This window comes from Toxorhynchites rutilus, chromosome 2, assembly GCF_029784135.1.
Source record: "Toxorhynchites rutilus septentrionalis strain SRP chromosome 2, ASM2978413v1, whole genome shotgun sequence".
In the NCBI taxonomy this organism is placed as follows: Eukaryota; Metazoa; Arthropoda; class Insecta; order Diptera; family Culicidae; genus Toxorhynchites; species Toxorhynchites rutilus.
The window spans coordinates 287,002,728-287,017,737 of record NC_073745.1 but is presented as its reverse complement, the minus strand read 5'-3'; the positions used below and the strand labels follow the sequence as shown (position 1 = coordinate 287,017,737).

Sequence of the window (15,010 nt, the reverse complement as noted above, 5' to 3'; positions counted from 1 at the left end):
AGAAGTGCCGATCGTCGATCAAAACGGTGTCAATTTGTGTTTTCGTTTGCTAAGGTGATCTCCCGATGTAACGGTATTGGAGGTTGCACTTGAAGGCGGTTCTACGTATGGCACATTTCTTGGATGCAGCTGAGTCGATAATTCTCAAGCCGTTCTCGTTGGTTTGCGGATGGGCGCTGAACCTACCAGTTACCGGTCTGAACTCCTCCTCTTGGTCGACCTCAGCATTCAGATCACCGATAACGATTTTGAGCTCGAGTTTTGGGCAGCGATCGTATTCACGATCTAGCCGTGCGTAGAATTCTTCATTATCGTCATCGGTGCTAGCTAAATGGAGACTGTGGAAGTAAATGATGCTTATATTGAAGTGGCCTCGCATCCTCCATTTGCAATTTTTTTCGTTGATTGGCCACCAACCAATCATCCGTTTTTGCATCTCCATCATCACGATGAAAGCTGTACCCAGCTCGTGTTTGTTGCCGCAGCTCTGGGCAAGTGGCTAAGAACCACGAATGGGCTCTATTTTATGCCTGCAGGTACACGAAGATGTAATATAAAGTTAAAAAGTATTTCTGGTAGAAAATATTGAAAAGTATCAAAAGTGTCAATGTAGCGCCTGTCGAAAGTGGCCCTATGGAACGATACCGAATGGTTTCGACATTTCCAAGATGGACATTCCGTGTTTACATTTCTCCCAAGACGAATTTTCTTTCGATATGGAGTTCGATTTCATTATATATTTGACATCTATTTGACATCAACATCAACGATCGATAGTCAATAATCTCATATCTGGCCCAAAACCTCTGAAGAAATCCATTCCCGTTTCCTTATTTTGGTTACGGATTTTAAGCGTTACGTAATTTGTGCACCACACATATACTCACAGAGCATTCCGCGCTCATTCTTTGATCCAGTCAAATATTTATTTTCACTAAAAATGTACCGTTTTAACAACAATGTAGCTTCCGAGGAATACTTACGTACAATTTTGCTTCTACTAATCTTCGCCGACTGTAACGGTTCTTACAATCATGTCCGAATTATCTTTAATCATATAAGAAATCAATGTTGAACCAATCTTTGATATATTTTAGGAATATCATAGCTTGTTCGTCACTTTTCAATGTCGTCCAAACAAATGGCATTTTCTCAATACTAAGAAACAGAGTCCAACTCATTAATATTATAATGTATTACAATCGTTGTATTGACGATTGAACGCTAATGGCTACAATGTTCACAATTTTTGACATCTTTTCTACTTCTCTTGTCTTTGTCTTAGTTATCCCATACGACTATAATATCTCTATCAGAGTGCGGAAAACTTACACGCTATCCGAATACTGCTGCACCATCAATGTTGTTCGATTGAATAAATCCAACGTCAGGTTACTGAGAAACGCTGGTAGAGATCCATGCGTTCCCAAGTGTTGCGTGACCATATCGGAAATCGAAGCACTGTACTCTGTCTCGAGCATATTCAAAACCGAACCGGTCTCATTTAGGCGGAAGTTCAAATACTCCTCCTCGCTTTCAGCATACATGCTGGAGATCCGATAGTTCGTGTTTCCAACTCTATCCACTCTGTAACCAAACAGCATATAGCATACCTCCCGGAACTCATTGCTCGCCGATTTGTAGACATCCTTGATGTGCTGGTTTTTCGCCTCCAACGATTGAATTTGTGCCTTCAGTGTGTTCGCCTCCATCACATTCATCGTCATATTGCTTTCGTTCAGCCGCATTGTGAGCTCTTCGTTGCCCTCTTCCAGCTTACGGTTACGCAGTCTTAGCCGTTCAATCTCCGCCTGCAGCTTCTCGATTTCGTTCTTGTGCGCCTCATACGCCTCGTTGGCGGGACTGTCAGTGAGTTGCACAACCTTAACCCGATCCCGATTGTTTACTGCCCGCAAAGTATAGTTCTCCAGCTCCAGCTCGAGGTCGTACTTTCTCTTTTTGAGCTTCTCATTCTCCAACTGGAGCGAGTCAATTTCGCGACGTAGTTTCTCGTACTGCTCACTGGTCAGGGCAGAGTCCATACCTAGTGGGAGAGGAAACAGGATAAGTGTCGAGTTTGTCAATATCGGTGCAGACAACATTCATCGTCACAGCAAGCAAAACTACAGTAACGACGAGTAACAATATCTTCATCGTCGCCTAGACTTCCTCATGCGATGCAAAGAAAATGTGAGAGCATCGCAGCCGACGTAGAAAAAAATGTTTTCTTCCAACCAACATGCAGTCACGATATGGTCTCGTGAAAATTGGCTGTTTTTCGACCGATTTGGCATGAACTTGCTCCATTTATAATCTTTTCATTGTGCGCACTGCAAGTTGTTTGGCCATAGCAACATTTTTGTCGTAGGATTACAATTACGATTACATATTGGGGTACACATTGAAAATCGAAATCGAGCACATCGTGAAAATTGTCCAATTTTATACGCTAAATGAACAAAAGAATATATGTCATTAAACTAATTATCGAACAATGAAAATTCTCAACCCCTATCCTAGCGAAAATACCCACTTCTGATTGGTCGAAATTATCGACACATGCGGCAGGCCCCTAACAGAGACATCAAAACCAAGCTGCCTGGGGGAAATCGGCATTGCAAATACATAAAAGTAGGGGGAGCTTTTGTTCATACCGAAATGTATTCCCTAACAGAGATATCAAAACTAAGGTGCCCGGGGGAAATCGGGATTACAAATATATGCAAGTCGGGGGCATTTTTATATTGCAAGTAAGGTGATTGATACGATTAATTCCACCAAATAAAATTTAAATTTGGAACTTTAATGTTGGTTGATTCGTGAAATTTCATATCAATGACCGATCGTGAATTGTGAAAAATTTGCACAAGTGTAAGTGTAAAATTGTATATGGTAGCAGTTGTGTTAAAAATGACTTCATATATGAAACGATTTATTTAAATTTTCATCAATAAAAAAACCAAGGTGTGTTCCCGCTCGAGAACAGGTCGTTTGGTTCAAGCTGTCTGTTTTGTTGTGTTCATTTTCACCCAAGGAAAGTTTATACGGCAAGAAAAATTGGAAAAAAAGAAGAAATGTTAGAAAATTTGATTTGATTTCCCATATGCTCGACATATAGTATTAGTTGTTAGTCCAATTAAAATTCGCATTGGGTTGAATGAACACTCAGAAAGTAAAAATTATAAAACAAAATTATCTTTTCCATTTCAAATGTTTTTGACGTAGGACTACGTCTTACATTAAGGGTGCCAAATCAGGAAACAGGTCACGTTTTTGTGAAATAAAGTTAACGTTAATAACTATTTTTACTGCGAACGGTTTGCATACCAATGCACTATGGTCCAGGAGGTGCATTTAAGTGGAAATTAGCATCTAGAGCTCGACAGTGATTCTCTAGACAAAAACTGTCTTCGACAAAGTTGTTACATATAATAGAGCGCTCATTTTTATGTTATCAAAAATAGGGTGACTTTAACTTCTCAAATTTCAGGCACTTTCTGGCACTCAAAACACAGATATCTTGGCATTTTTCTCGTAATAAATGTATAACGTCTTCTATATTTCGTCCACCGAAAAAAAAAATCAACAATGTGTCTTCTCTGAACCTCCATGTTGAGTGGCTATTAGACAGAACCGAAGTGATGCTGCTTTAAAGTCTACGCTTACTATATGCATTTAAAAATTGCAACTTGTTCATTTGTATGCAAAAACTCATAATTTCAAATTTAATTTACTCAAATACAAAAAATAACACTCTTTTGAAAGTTTCACCTTATGTAGAGTCAAATGTGCTCTTTAAAATGCCATCAATAATTTTTTTTTATGTTTGCCCCAAAAAGAACGACAAGCAAATGAAAAGGTCGTGTTTTCGGGGAAAAAACATCAATAACTTTGAGTAGAATTAAGATACATACAAGTTATGCACCGTAAAATGCGTGGATTGGAAAGCTCTAAAAGTCATTCGAAGACAGTTTTGATGTAGAATTTTACATATAAATGTTAGAGCAAAAAAACCTTTTTTTTCATGGTAACCCTAACTCAACCTAGAGAAAAAGCGCTATATCGGTTATTTGAAGAGATAGAAAGAAATATTGTTCCACAAAGTTACTTAAAATAACCAGGGCTACAATATTGTCGAACTATGTTTACATCTATCTATAAAGATAAGAAAGTTAGATTTTTCATTTCATCGACAATTTTGGTCACCCTATTTTTGAACATAAAAATGAGCGCTCTATTCTATGTAACAACTTTGTCGAAGACAGTTTTTGTCTAGAGAATCACTGTCGAGCTCTAGATGCTAATTTTCACTTAAATGCACCTCCTGGACCATAGTGCAATGGGATCGGAAATTTTCTAAGATTTGTTTTATATGCTATACATTACAATCCCATAGTCTGTATATGGTTTAAATTGATGAAAATTGGAAGCATTCCCATTTTCCAACACATTTGTTCTATCCATTTGTGTGCTTTCCCGAACAGAGCTGTCAACAACGGGCAACTTATGCAGTCGCTAGAATAGGAACAACGAAGGGGGATAGCGAAAAGAGAATATTTGCGAAGTAAACTCCACCCTTGCATAGCAAGTAAGCTGTCGCTAGCGTATAAGTATTGCATCTCCTGTTAGGAAAATTCTCAAAATCTTTCTGTGTCCGAAACAACACAGGTCGCTTTTTCTGCTCGTTTTGTGTTTTATGTTTCTCCTCGAGCTGTGAACGCTAGCGTAAATTTCACTTGAAGTCTGGCATTGCAATTAACACAACCATCCGAGCCATGGCAAAGCAGGCGAAAAAAGAGAAGAGTGCAAATGATTATAGGTCGCTTCTAGCCATCAGTATTTGGCTTTGTGTATGTTGCTTGTTTTCGTTGCGCGAAACTTAGAACTTTCCTGTACATGTGAATAGCAAACCTTCTATACTTTTAGTTGCCATTCGTATTTGCTCTCGTGCGCATCGGCTCTGTTCTGATGCAACAAGTTCCTAGCTTTGTTGCCGGTTTTGACCGAGAGTCGAGAAACGATTCTTCATAAACGGTTTGTTTTCGCAAAGGCAAGAAAAAATTGTTGCTTCTCGAAATGATTCTACAAAACCACGCAAACCATTAGACCTTTTCAGGGTCCTCGGAACTTTTCACTAAAGAGTTATTTATTAAACTTCGACGTATTCGCAAATAATATCCGAAATGATAAACCAACAAATTAAAAAAAAAAGATTGCGTAGTCCTACGTCCTGAGCGGTCGTGTCTCGGATGCAACCCCTCAATTTTTTCTCTATATTAAAGTAACATATTTTTACTGATGAGAAAAATTGATAATTGTGCTCGGTATTGGTAATTATCTTATATTACATTCGTGAGTTTTTTTTTTCATTTCATCCATACATAACACAGGGGGCATCTCGTCTAGGATCACAGAGGGCGATTTTCATCACATCTCATTTCACTTCGGTATGTTTTATCTGATACGCATCTTCCAATGACTGTTTACCATCCTTCTGTTATCACCACTCGGTAAACACTGGTGGAGTGAACAAACAATACCCATCAACCAAACAAAACGGCCCTTTTCATGGGCACCAAATCCTTATCAAAAAGTTTAACGATGTAATTCTTCAAACATATCCAAAATCAACGGATAGCCTAACGAAATCTTACGTCAACTATGCGATCGTGTCTCGGACACAACCCTCTTGTGACTTTTTTATTGCTGAGCTTAGAAAAGAAAGGACATGAGGTGTCATGGCAGTGAGCAAACACCTTATAAGAGCCATAATTCTACTTATAGGTTTTGTCAAGTACATAGATTATAGCATATTCCTGGCAATGGGTGCAAAGGTGGGTGCCCAGGAAGGCGAATTGTTTGATAGACAGATTTCATACGATGATTTTTTCCAATTACTGCGTCAGAGCTCCTTCTTGAGTTGGCAAACCGATTGGGACACTGGATGTCTTGGGCGGTGGTTATATTCAATTATTCCAAAGGTTTCATCGAGAGCGTGGTTCAAAGGTTTGGACGTAAGTCGTGACTTCATTCGTGTAATGAGTAGAACTATGTCTAACCACTACTCGCTAGATGTGCATTTCCACAGAATAAATCTTATTCAAAGCAATGTCTGTCTGTGTGGAAACGGCTACGATGACATCGATCACGCAGTTTGGCAATGTACGGATAATTACGCTATGTTCCTGTTAGAGACGTGTTGGGAACTCGCGACATCTGTTATATGCAGTTGATCTATATGTTTGTGAAACGTACTAGACCGTTTATGCTTTTAATGCTTTTGTGTTTTATTTTTTCATTATAAGTTTGTTTGTCTTGTCCCCTCATCTCACTGTCGCCCACCCTCGACAGCTAGTCGAACACCATATTCTATCCGTGGTCATTATGCACAATGCTACAATGCGTGCGGCAACCCTCGGTTGAGACAACGATACCTCATGTCCATATCCCTAACCTGACCAGTCCCATAAAAATTGTTACCCCTCTAACCTCAAGTAAACCGCGAGTAATCAGTCGAATCCTATTAAACATAGATTTAAGCTGAAATTTTGTATAAACAAAATATTGAATTAGCGGCTCCGCAAAGGTTATGCGATTAAGCCTTACAAATAAATGAATTAGAAAAAAATAGATTATAGCATAGATTATAGTCCCTTAACTCTTAAAAAAATATTCTGAAAATCGTTGTTTTTTGTAAAAGAAGTCCTTATTTGATGGCTGATGGTTGATGGTTATTTTCAATATCGAAATTTTCTTTTGAAAGAGTATGATAAAACCATTAAAATGATTTGTATAAATGTATTGTTAAGAGTAGTTTGTTTTGAATTTCAATCTGAGAGTCCAAAAAGAAGAGTAATTTTCAACTTCGGTATTTTTACGGCTAAACTTGAAAAGGTAGTGTGATGTTTTTAAGAATCTTCTAACAAAATGAGTATTCATTTAATAAAATCGGATGAAAATGTTTGAAATTATGCAGACTTTTGAAAAATGACAAAGAAAATACAATTCGAACAATTTCCTTCAAAAACTGACAAATCTGGCTGAAAATGTGTTTGTATTCTTCCAAGAGATGCTACTAACTTAACAAAACCCCGATACTCGCCAGTAGTGCAATCTCTCTGACATATCTGGTATCATCGGACTTATCGAAACTGATACAACTGATAGAGGCACTACTATGAGAAAATGTTTTTGTATAGAATATACTAATTTCGATTTAATTACACGAATTCAAATAAATACAGGATTCGTTCGCTAACTGGTTCTGGTATAACTGATCTTTTTTTTAACTGGGCGAACGTTAACTGGTCCTTGGACCAGTTAAAAAGCAGAATTTCGTAAACTGTCGACGCCATATTAAAATGGAAGATTTTCTGTGAGGGACATTCAAATGTAATTTGAAATTTTATGAAAATTGACATTATTTTCACATGACAAAAACATTGATTAAATTACAGAAAAATAATTTCCTCAAGTTATATTCCATACCTGTTGTCGCACTCAATGCGAAACATCCATTGGAAACCTTTTGTTTATCCAATTTCACGATCAACGCGAATTAAACAAATCATTGAAGTTCCCCTCGATTTTATTTGACGTTTTACATGCTGGACCAGTTAAACACGAATGTCGATAACTGGTCTTCCCTTTTCGCCCAGTTAATGAATGTTTACTGTATTACGGTTATTCACGGCGTCATATATCCAGAAATCAACGATACAAAGGAGGTTTCAACAGAGCGGTTTCTATGGGATTACATCTGACATTCCTCACTCGCGTAAAAAGAAAACCAAATATATTTCGACTTTTTATACTTTTGCGTTCCGGACGTTACTTCTTTCGGTACAAATTGTTCTATAATGGTAATGCTATGAATCATGAACGAATAGGAAAATAATGAGAGAACACAACACAATGAACAATGAACACAATGAGAGAACACAACAAATTAAATTTTCTTCTTAAGATTCAGATATATCAACAAATGCGGTTTTGCAATCATACATAATCGGGATCATCTTCTCGAAGATATCATTGTTGAGTTTGATCAACAATGTATCCTGCAAAGCTTCTTATGACAATCCTGTACGCAAATCTGAAAGAAATAGTGTCAGTGCGCTAAATGCCCGCTCAACCGACACTTAACTCGATGAATTTGATAATCGTCCATTTCATCGTTCATTTTTTCGGGAATTATTTTCACATATTGGCTTTTCAACAGATATAGACGATTGAAGTTCATTAGTCTACCGGGTCAGCTATTTGTTGACACATTGCGGACCGCTCACGAGTTTTCTCGTGTTTCGCGTTCCGTCTGTTACGGATCGATCACGAAATAACCCGTATTTTCTACACTTGAAGGTTAAATCCTCGGTTTGCCAAAAATCTATCAAGACCTACCGATGGCTGGCCTTCTTCTCCTCCACATCGAAGGAAACGATCTCACTAGAACGCTTCATCCGAACAAATGAAGCGTTCTAGTTTGCCCCAAAACGTGTGATCCTTTATGTGTTAATAAGCTTACAATTTTGTCAAATCGTGTTTTGACAACTAAAATTACCTCAAACGATCTGTCCTGTGCCGATGGAAAGTTAAAGCGCGGATCGAGGAAAACTGCTGCCCCGAAAAGTTTGTTTGCCTGACGCTTTTCAGTGCCAAGGTTAGTCTTGCGCTCAATGGGTTATTTTTTAAAAACCTGCGACAGATCGAATAGCTTGTAACCATCGCATGTAAAAGTCACTGAGCGTGGCATAATTCAACTGGAGATAATTGATTAGTTTATATACCGGAGAAAACATTTGTATAAAGTCTGGTTTAGATTAAAGTAACCCTGTCGGCAGCCACGCAACATCGTTCGAACCGGGAAGCGAACCCACACGAGAACATACTCAAGCCCAAAGCATATAAGTGAGCAGTCTGCCGACGTGTATTAGAGGTCAGGGGTCTGGTCAGCAGCAACGGGTGGAGTAGTTACAAAAAGTATATAAATCTGTAAAAGTTATAGAAATATAGATCAGTTTCCAACAGTCTATCCGCGATTGTACTCATTTCCGACAGCAAAGCATTGATTTTACCGAGAGCACGTTGTCTTTAGAGTGAACGGTTCAAAAAATCAAAAATCAAAAAAGATTTTATTGTAATTTGGATCACTCAATTTAACACTAGGTTTACGCGTCATTTTGACGCATTTCGAATTTTATGAGGAAAATTACAAAAATCGGCTGAATCTATATTTCATCTCCACATATTCTACTTTCATGCATTCATCGAGGTAAATATATATTGATGTCTATTTTTTTTTTCTTCCTTCAAATTGACGCGTGTTCGTAAAGATGGTAAATAAGATGCGGCCGCAAACCTAGTGTTAAAGAGACTTGACAATTTTCAACGTCCTTAATAAACCTCCAGTCGTGCTCTCTGATCACTATAGTAAAATAAACAGTGTTAAGACAGTAGTCAACTTTAGTATTGTTAATCTTACCGATTCCATTGTATTTCTGAAACAATTCTTGTTACTTAATAATCGCTTCGATTATTATTTGAAGCATTTTGAACCGCCTCCCCATTTTTTAGGAGACCGCAGTGGATCTTTGGGGCTTGCTTGTGTTAAAAAAATAAGCAGTTCTTAGTTTTCCGTGTTTCTTTGACAAAGTCAGTAGCCCTGAGAATATTTTGATTGTATTTCTTCACGACATCTAAAACAACAAGCTGAAGTGTGTGACTTGCGTGTGAAACTACAGAAACTTCTTGAATTTTGGGAGCGATTTCACGGCTGCTAGCATGTTAGTTCCATTATCCGCTGTGACAGACAAGATTTAGTCAACTGCATAATATCAATAATTTTGTCCTTGAATTTTTGAGAGCCTGGTTCATCTTAAATAATTTTTCAGAGTATTCTGTAAGAAGATAGGTTACTCAACGAGGCTCAAAAGTGAACAGCAACAGAAGTTTTCGACGTTTCATGTAATTTGAAGACATTTCTTCTTCTTCTTTTTGGCTTTAAGAGGGTTTTAACTTTTCAGTTCATTCGCCTCTAGACATTGAAGACATTTGGCATCAACAATTTTTTTTTTCAAAATCTCGATTTCATGTACAAACCCGCTATTCCGTATTAAATATGTGTTCAATATGGTAGAAATATATTTAACAAGTGTTCGAAGAAATAGTCAACTGAAATTGTGTTTCAAAATGATATGAAATTTATCTATTTCTCTTATCTATGTACAGAAAAATGTTCTGTTCGTTTGTGTATGGTTAAAAAATTCGGAAAGTTCGGAATCGATTGAGCTCAAAGCTGGACGAAATATACAATCCACTTTAAGTATTGTTGTTACGACATAACAAATTGACAAAATCACCCCTCCATGTATCCATGTGCCACAGCAAAGATTGGCAGGGTACAGCTAGTTTTATATAGATTGATTGACGGGAGGAGCATTGGCATTTTTTATGGACCGAATTCGCGCACTTTTGATATTGAATCCAATAATAGCTGACAACTTTCTAGTACGTTTTTTCTCCGATCTTGTGAGAAAAAACGGATTTGAATCAGTGAAATTAATGAATTTGTTTGAATTTCTGAACAAAGTACCGTGATTCTGCACACTATTTGATTTGTGTGAGTAATCTTCGTGTGCGAACAGAATTCAGAAAAAATGAACGATGCAAAAAATCAAATTTCCACTAAAACTCTTCATTATAATATAAAAACATTATCAAACACAAGTCATTTATATTGGCACAAAACATAAAAAATACATCTTCAAATATACCTTAGCCAATCACCAAAATGTCTCAAGACTCAAAATTAACTTCAACATCTGGGAAAAATATCACGAAAAAATCCAATATTTTTCGACCTTCCAGAGTAGGGTCCCACCATAAAGAGTGCCAAGTTAAAAATGTTAAAATAGAACACAAAGAGTGCTATCGGGCTCCCCGCAGTCAAACGATTAAAAGTGTGTTCATTCTACCCGAAACACCATCGTTGTCACTGTCGCTTCCCAGGCTCGGACAACGAAGTGTGACAGGAATGACAGGAATTGTAATTTGAATTACTCACATATATCGGGCATCGCTTTCGCTGCCTGAAGCTCACTTTCCATTTTGGTGTTCAGTTCGCGATATCCGTTCAACTGCTTTTCCAGCATATCCATCCTCATACGCATCTGCGTCTCCTGGTTGTTCATGTTCCCGGTAGATTGATTGACTTTAAAATGAAGGTATTTTTGTGTGAGTCATTGCGGGAAAATTTATCAGTTTTCTAATCTACGAATATCATTACCAGGTGTATAAGTACGGGATTCTTCCGAATTAAACTTTTTTTTTCAAAAACAAACATGTATATATGGAACATGTACACAAACAAAACCAAAATCAACTTACTCGTCAAATCCTTCTCATAGCTGTCCAGTAACTGTTTCCAGCAGTCCCTTTCCCCCACCACCAGATTGAGCTTCTTCTGCACTCGATGCAGTATCGACTGATGATGTTTGAGCGATCGCTTATGATCATCGAGCTGTTTCTGCAGTTGTTCATTCATAGCCTTGGTTTCATCGATTATGGACTGAATCTGATCTTTTTCGTTCTTCACCGACGACTTCTCACTGGTCAGGAACAGATCTTTCTGCAATATCTGTGAAATGAGCGAACGAACGACGACGGGAGAGCATACGGAGTTTTTAGGACAAAAGTCAATAGCCAGCTTACGCCAATCGGCCAGTTCCTTCTCCAACTCTTTGATTTGAACACTGAGAGCGATTCCGTCGATTTCATTCTTCTCGAAATTTTCCAGACGCGTTTTTAAACTAGCGACCTCTTCCTCGAGAAGCATTTTGTTTCCAATAATCGAGTGAAGATTTTTTGATTCTTCTTTCAGCCGAGAAGTTTCTTTCTCTAATTCTGCGTAATTTGCCAGCCGGGATGTGGACAGTTTGGATAGATTCTTCCAATCCTCATGGCTTCCAATTTCGTATTCGAGTGCCTTGATTTTTGATTCGGCCTCCGAAAGTCTATCCTTAACTTCTTCCAACTCTTTCTTAGTGGCATCGTATGAGTTAGCCTTGTCTTGTAGGGTCTCATTCAGTTCCTTGTAATTCTCCAGCTCTTCCTGAGCCATTGAGAGCTGATCTTCTATTTCTATTATTTGACTGTTCAAATCGCTCGCTTCCGATTGAAGTTGACCGGTTTCGTAGTTATACTTTTGCTCCAATTCTTTGAGGGAACGTTTCAATTCGTAGGTTTGATCATCCGAGGACTGCTTTAAAATGTTCAATTCATTTCTGGTTTTAACCAACTCTTCTTTTGCTGCTTGTTCTCGTTTACGTACGACCGACAGATGCTTCTCCAAATCTGTAACTTTTTTCACATTATGGTTTAATTCTTTTTCGAGGGTAGATATTTTATGTTGATTTTTAAGATTCAGCGTAGCCTTCTCCGTGTTCTGATGTTCGATCTCTTTCTTAAGCATGGTAATCTACAATAAGTGCATGTAGAAAACAAAAGAAAATTGCAATAAACCACACAAACATACCCTAGACCGAGCCTCGATTAGGTCCGCCTTCATCCTTCGTGATTCCCAGGGACTCATGGGCGTCAAAATCGAACCCTGAGTTGTATTAATCGATTCATGACTTATGTTGTCGTCCTCTATGGGACCCCGGTTTCCATCCCGCGAGATATCGTTCACATCATATAGCTTACGCTTCTTCCGATCTACAGAACAGAAACGTAAACAATTCCGCCTAACCTCAAATTCCGAATACTTACTCAGCTCAAACGAAGCATTCAGGAGATCAAAACTGAGGCGCTTCGAAATAATTGATGAAGTCATACTGTCGTCCACTGTATCCATTTGACCGCCGCTCTCATTCCGACTGATTTCCATAATCCACTAGACGATTACTTCTCTATTCGTCGATGTTGTTTTTAAAAGACAAAAATGCGACACTGCAGCTCTAATGATTGAGAAATTATCCAACTCTTCGACGTTTAACTCGCTAGATTCCGATTGCCAATGAAATAACAATTGCAAGAATGTTTAGTATAATATTAAAGTGCTTGCCGGCTTCAAGCAAAATCTTAAAAGCCAACCATCACAAAATGTAAGCGTAGTAAATTTTGCTTGACGTTTACTTTCTACCGTCTCCAATGTTCATGTTGAGCAGGGATGCCAGGTTTATAGACATGTCTTCATTTTGAAGACATTTGACTTACTGTGAAGACATTTGGTTTTGTGAAGACATTTTAAAGACATTATTAAATATGTGAAGACATTTAAGTATGATTGCGTACGTAAATTTTCGCGAGATATTACATCCATGAAATTCTGACTTTGCCGAAAATATCGTCAAAAGAAGTAAGGCTTTTGTTTCAGTGTCATTCGCTCGGTTTTGACGTAGGATTACGTCTTTCGGGAACATAATGGGGTACAAATTGAAAATCGAAAGTCGAGCACATCGTGAAAATTGTCCAATTTCAAACGCTTATTGCTCAGTCATTTAATGATGGATTGTTGAAATTTTTGCGTCAATCGATTTCGGTACTCCATAACAATTTTTTATATTGAAGAAAATAATATATGTTATGTAACTAACTATCGAACAATCGAAAAATCTCAACCCTTATCCTAACGGAAATATCCACTTCTGATTGGTCGAAATTGCCTACACATGCGGCGGGTCCCTAACAGAGACATCAAAACCAAGCTGCCTGGGGGAATTGGCATTGCAAATACATGAAAGTAGGGGGGGGGCTTTTGTTCCTACCGACATGTGTTCCCTAACAGAGACATCAAAATCAAGCTACCTGGGGGAAATCCACATTGCAAATACATGAAAGTAGGCGGAACTTTTGTTCCTACCGAGATGTGTTCCCTAACAGAAACATCAAAACCAAGCTGCCTGGATGAAATCGACATTGCAAATACATAAAGTAGGGGGAGCTTTTGTTCCTACCGAAATGTGTTCCCTAACAGAGACATCAAAACCAAGCTGCCTGGGAAAAATCGGCATTGCAAATACATGAAAGTAGGGGGTGCTTTTGTTCCCTTCTTCTTCTTCCTCTTCTTCTTCAATGGCGCTAAAGTTCCTAGAGGAACTTCGCCGTCTCAACGTAGTATTACTTGCGTCATTTTTAATAGTACTTAGTTGAGATTTCTATGCCAAATAACACGCCTTGAATGCATTCTGAGTGGCAAGCTCTAGAATACGCGTGATTACAGTGCAAGTCGGAGAAAATTTCTTTGACGAAAAATTCCCCGACCAGAACGGGAATCGAACCCGAACACCCGGCATGTTAGTTATGACGCTAACCACTCGGCCACGGGAGCACTTTTATGCTTTTGTTCCCACCGAAATGTATTCACTCAGAGAGACATCAAAACCATACTGCCTGTGGGAAATCGACATTGTAAATACATGAAAGTAGGGGTAGCTTTTGTTTCTACCGAAATGTGTTCCCTAACAGAGACATCAAAAACAAGCTGCCTAGGGAAAATCGACATTGCAAATACATGAAAGTAGGAGGAGTTTTTGTTCCTTCCTGAATGTATTCCCTAACAGAGACATCAAAACCAAGGTGCCCAGGGGAAATCGGCTTTGCAAATGTATGCAAGTTGGGAGCATTTCATAAATAAAAACCAAGGTGTGTTCTCGCTCGAGAACGAGTCGTTTGGTTTAAGCTGTCTGTTTTGTTGTGTTTATTTTCACCCAAGGAAAGTTTATACGGCTAGAAAATTTTGAAAAGTGAAAAAATATTAGAAAAAGTGATTTCCCATATGCTCTACATATAGTATTAGGTGCTGTTAGTCCAATTAAAATTCGCATTGGGTTGAAAAAACACTCAGAAAGTGAAAGTTATAGAAGAAAATTACCTTTCCCATTTCAAATATGTTTTCTCTATATTGAAGTAACATGTTTTTACTGATGAGAAAAATTTATAATTTAAAATTTATAAATTTATAATACCAATACCGAGTAACTATTTTATATTCCATTAGTGAGTTTTTTTC

At 38.0% G+C, this 15,010-nt stretch overlaps 1 protein-coding gene across 2 annotated transcripts in view; it reads right to left on the bottom strand.

Moving 5' to 3' along the window:
- LOC129764346 (mitotic spindle assembly checkpoint protein MAD1) overlaps positions 1-13,145 on the bottom strand; it is a 78,000-nt gene extending 64,855 nt beyond the window's left edge. For both annotated transcript variants that reach the window (XM_055763330.1, XM_055763329.1), the window contains exons 1-5: positions 12,769-13,145; positions 12,533-12,714; positions 11,386-12,475; positions 11,063-11,209; positions 1,333-2,044 (exon numbers count right to left, since the gene is read on the bottom strand). In XM_055763330.1, the coding sequence (XP_055619305.1) occupies positions 1,333-2,044; positions 11,063-11,209; positions 11,386-12,475; positions 12,533-12,714; positions 12,769-12,886 (2,249 nt within the window). In that variant the 5' untranslated portion in view covers positions 12,887-13,145. The remainder of the gene's footprint in view (positions 1-1,332; positions 2,045-11,062; positions 11,210-11,385; positions 12,476-12,532; positions 12,715-12,768) is intronic.
- Between the last annotated feature and the right edge of the window lie 1,865 nt (positions 13,146-15,010).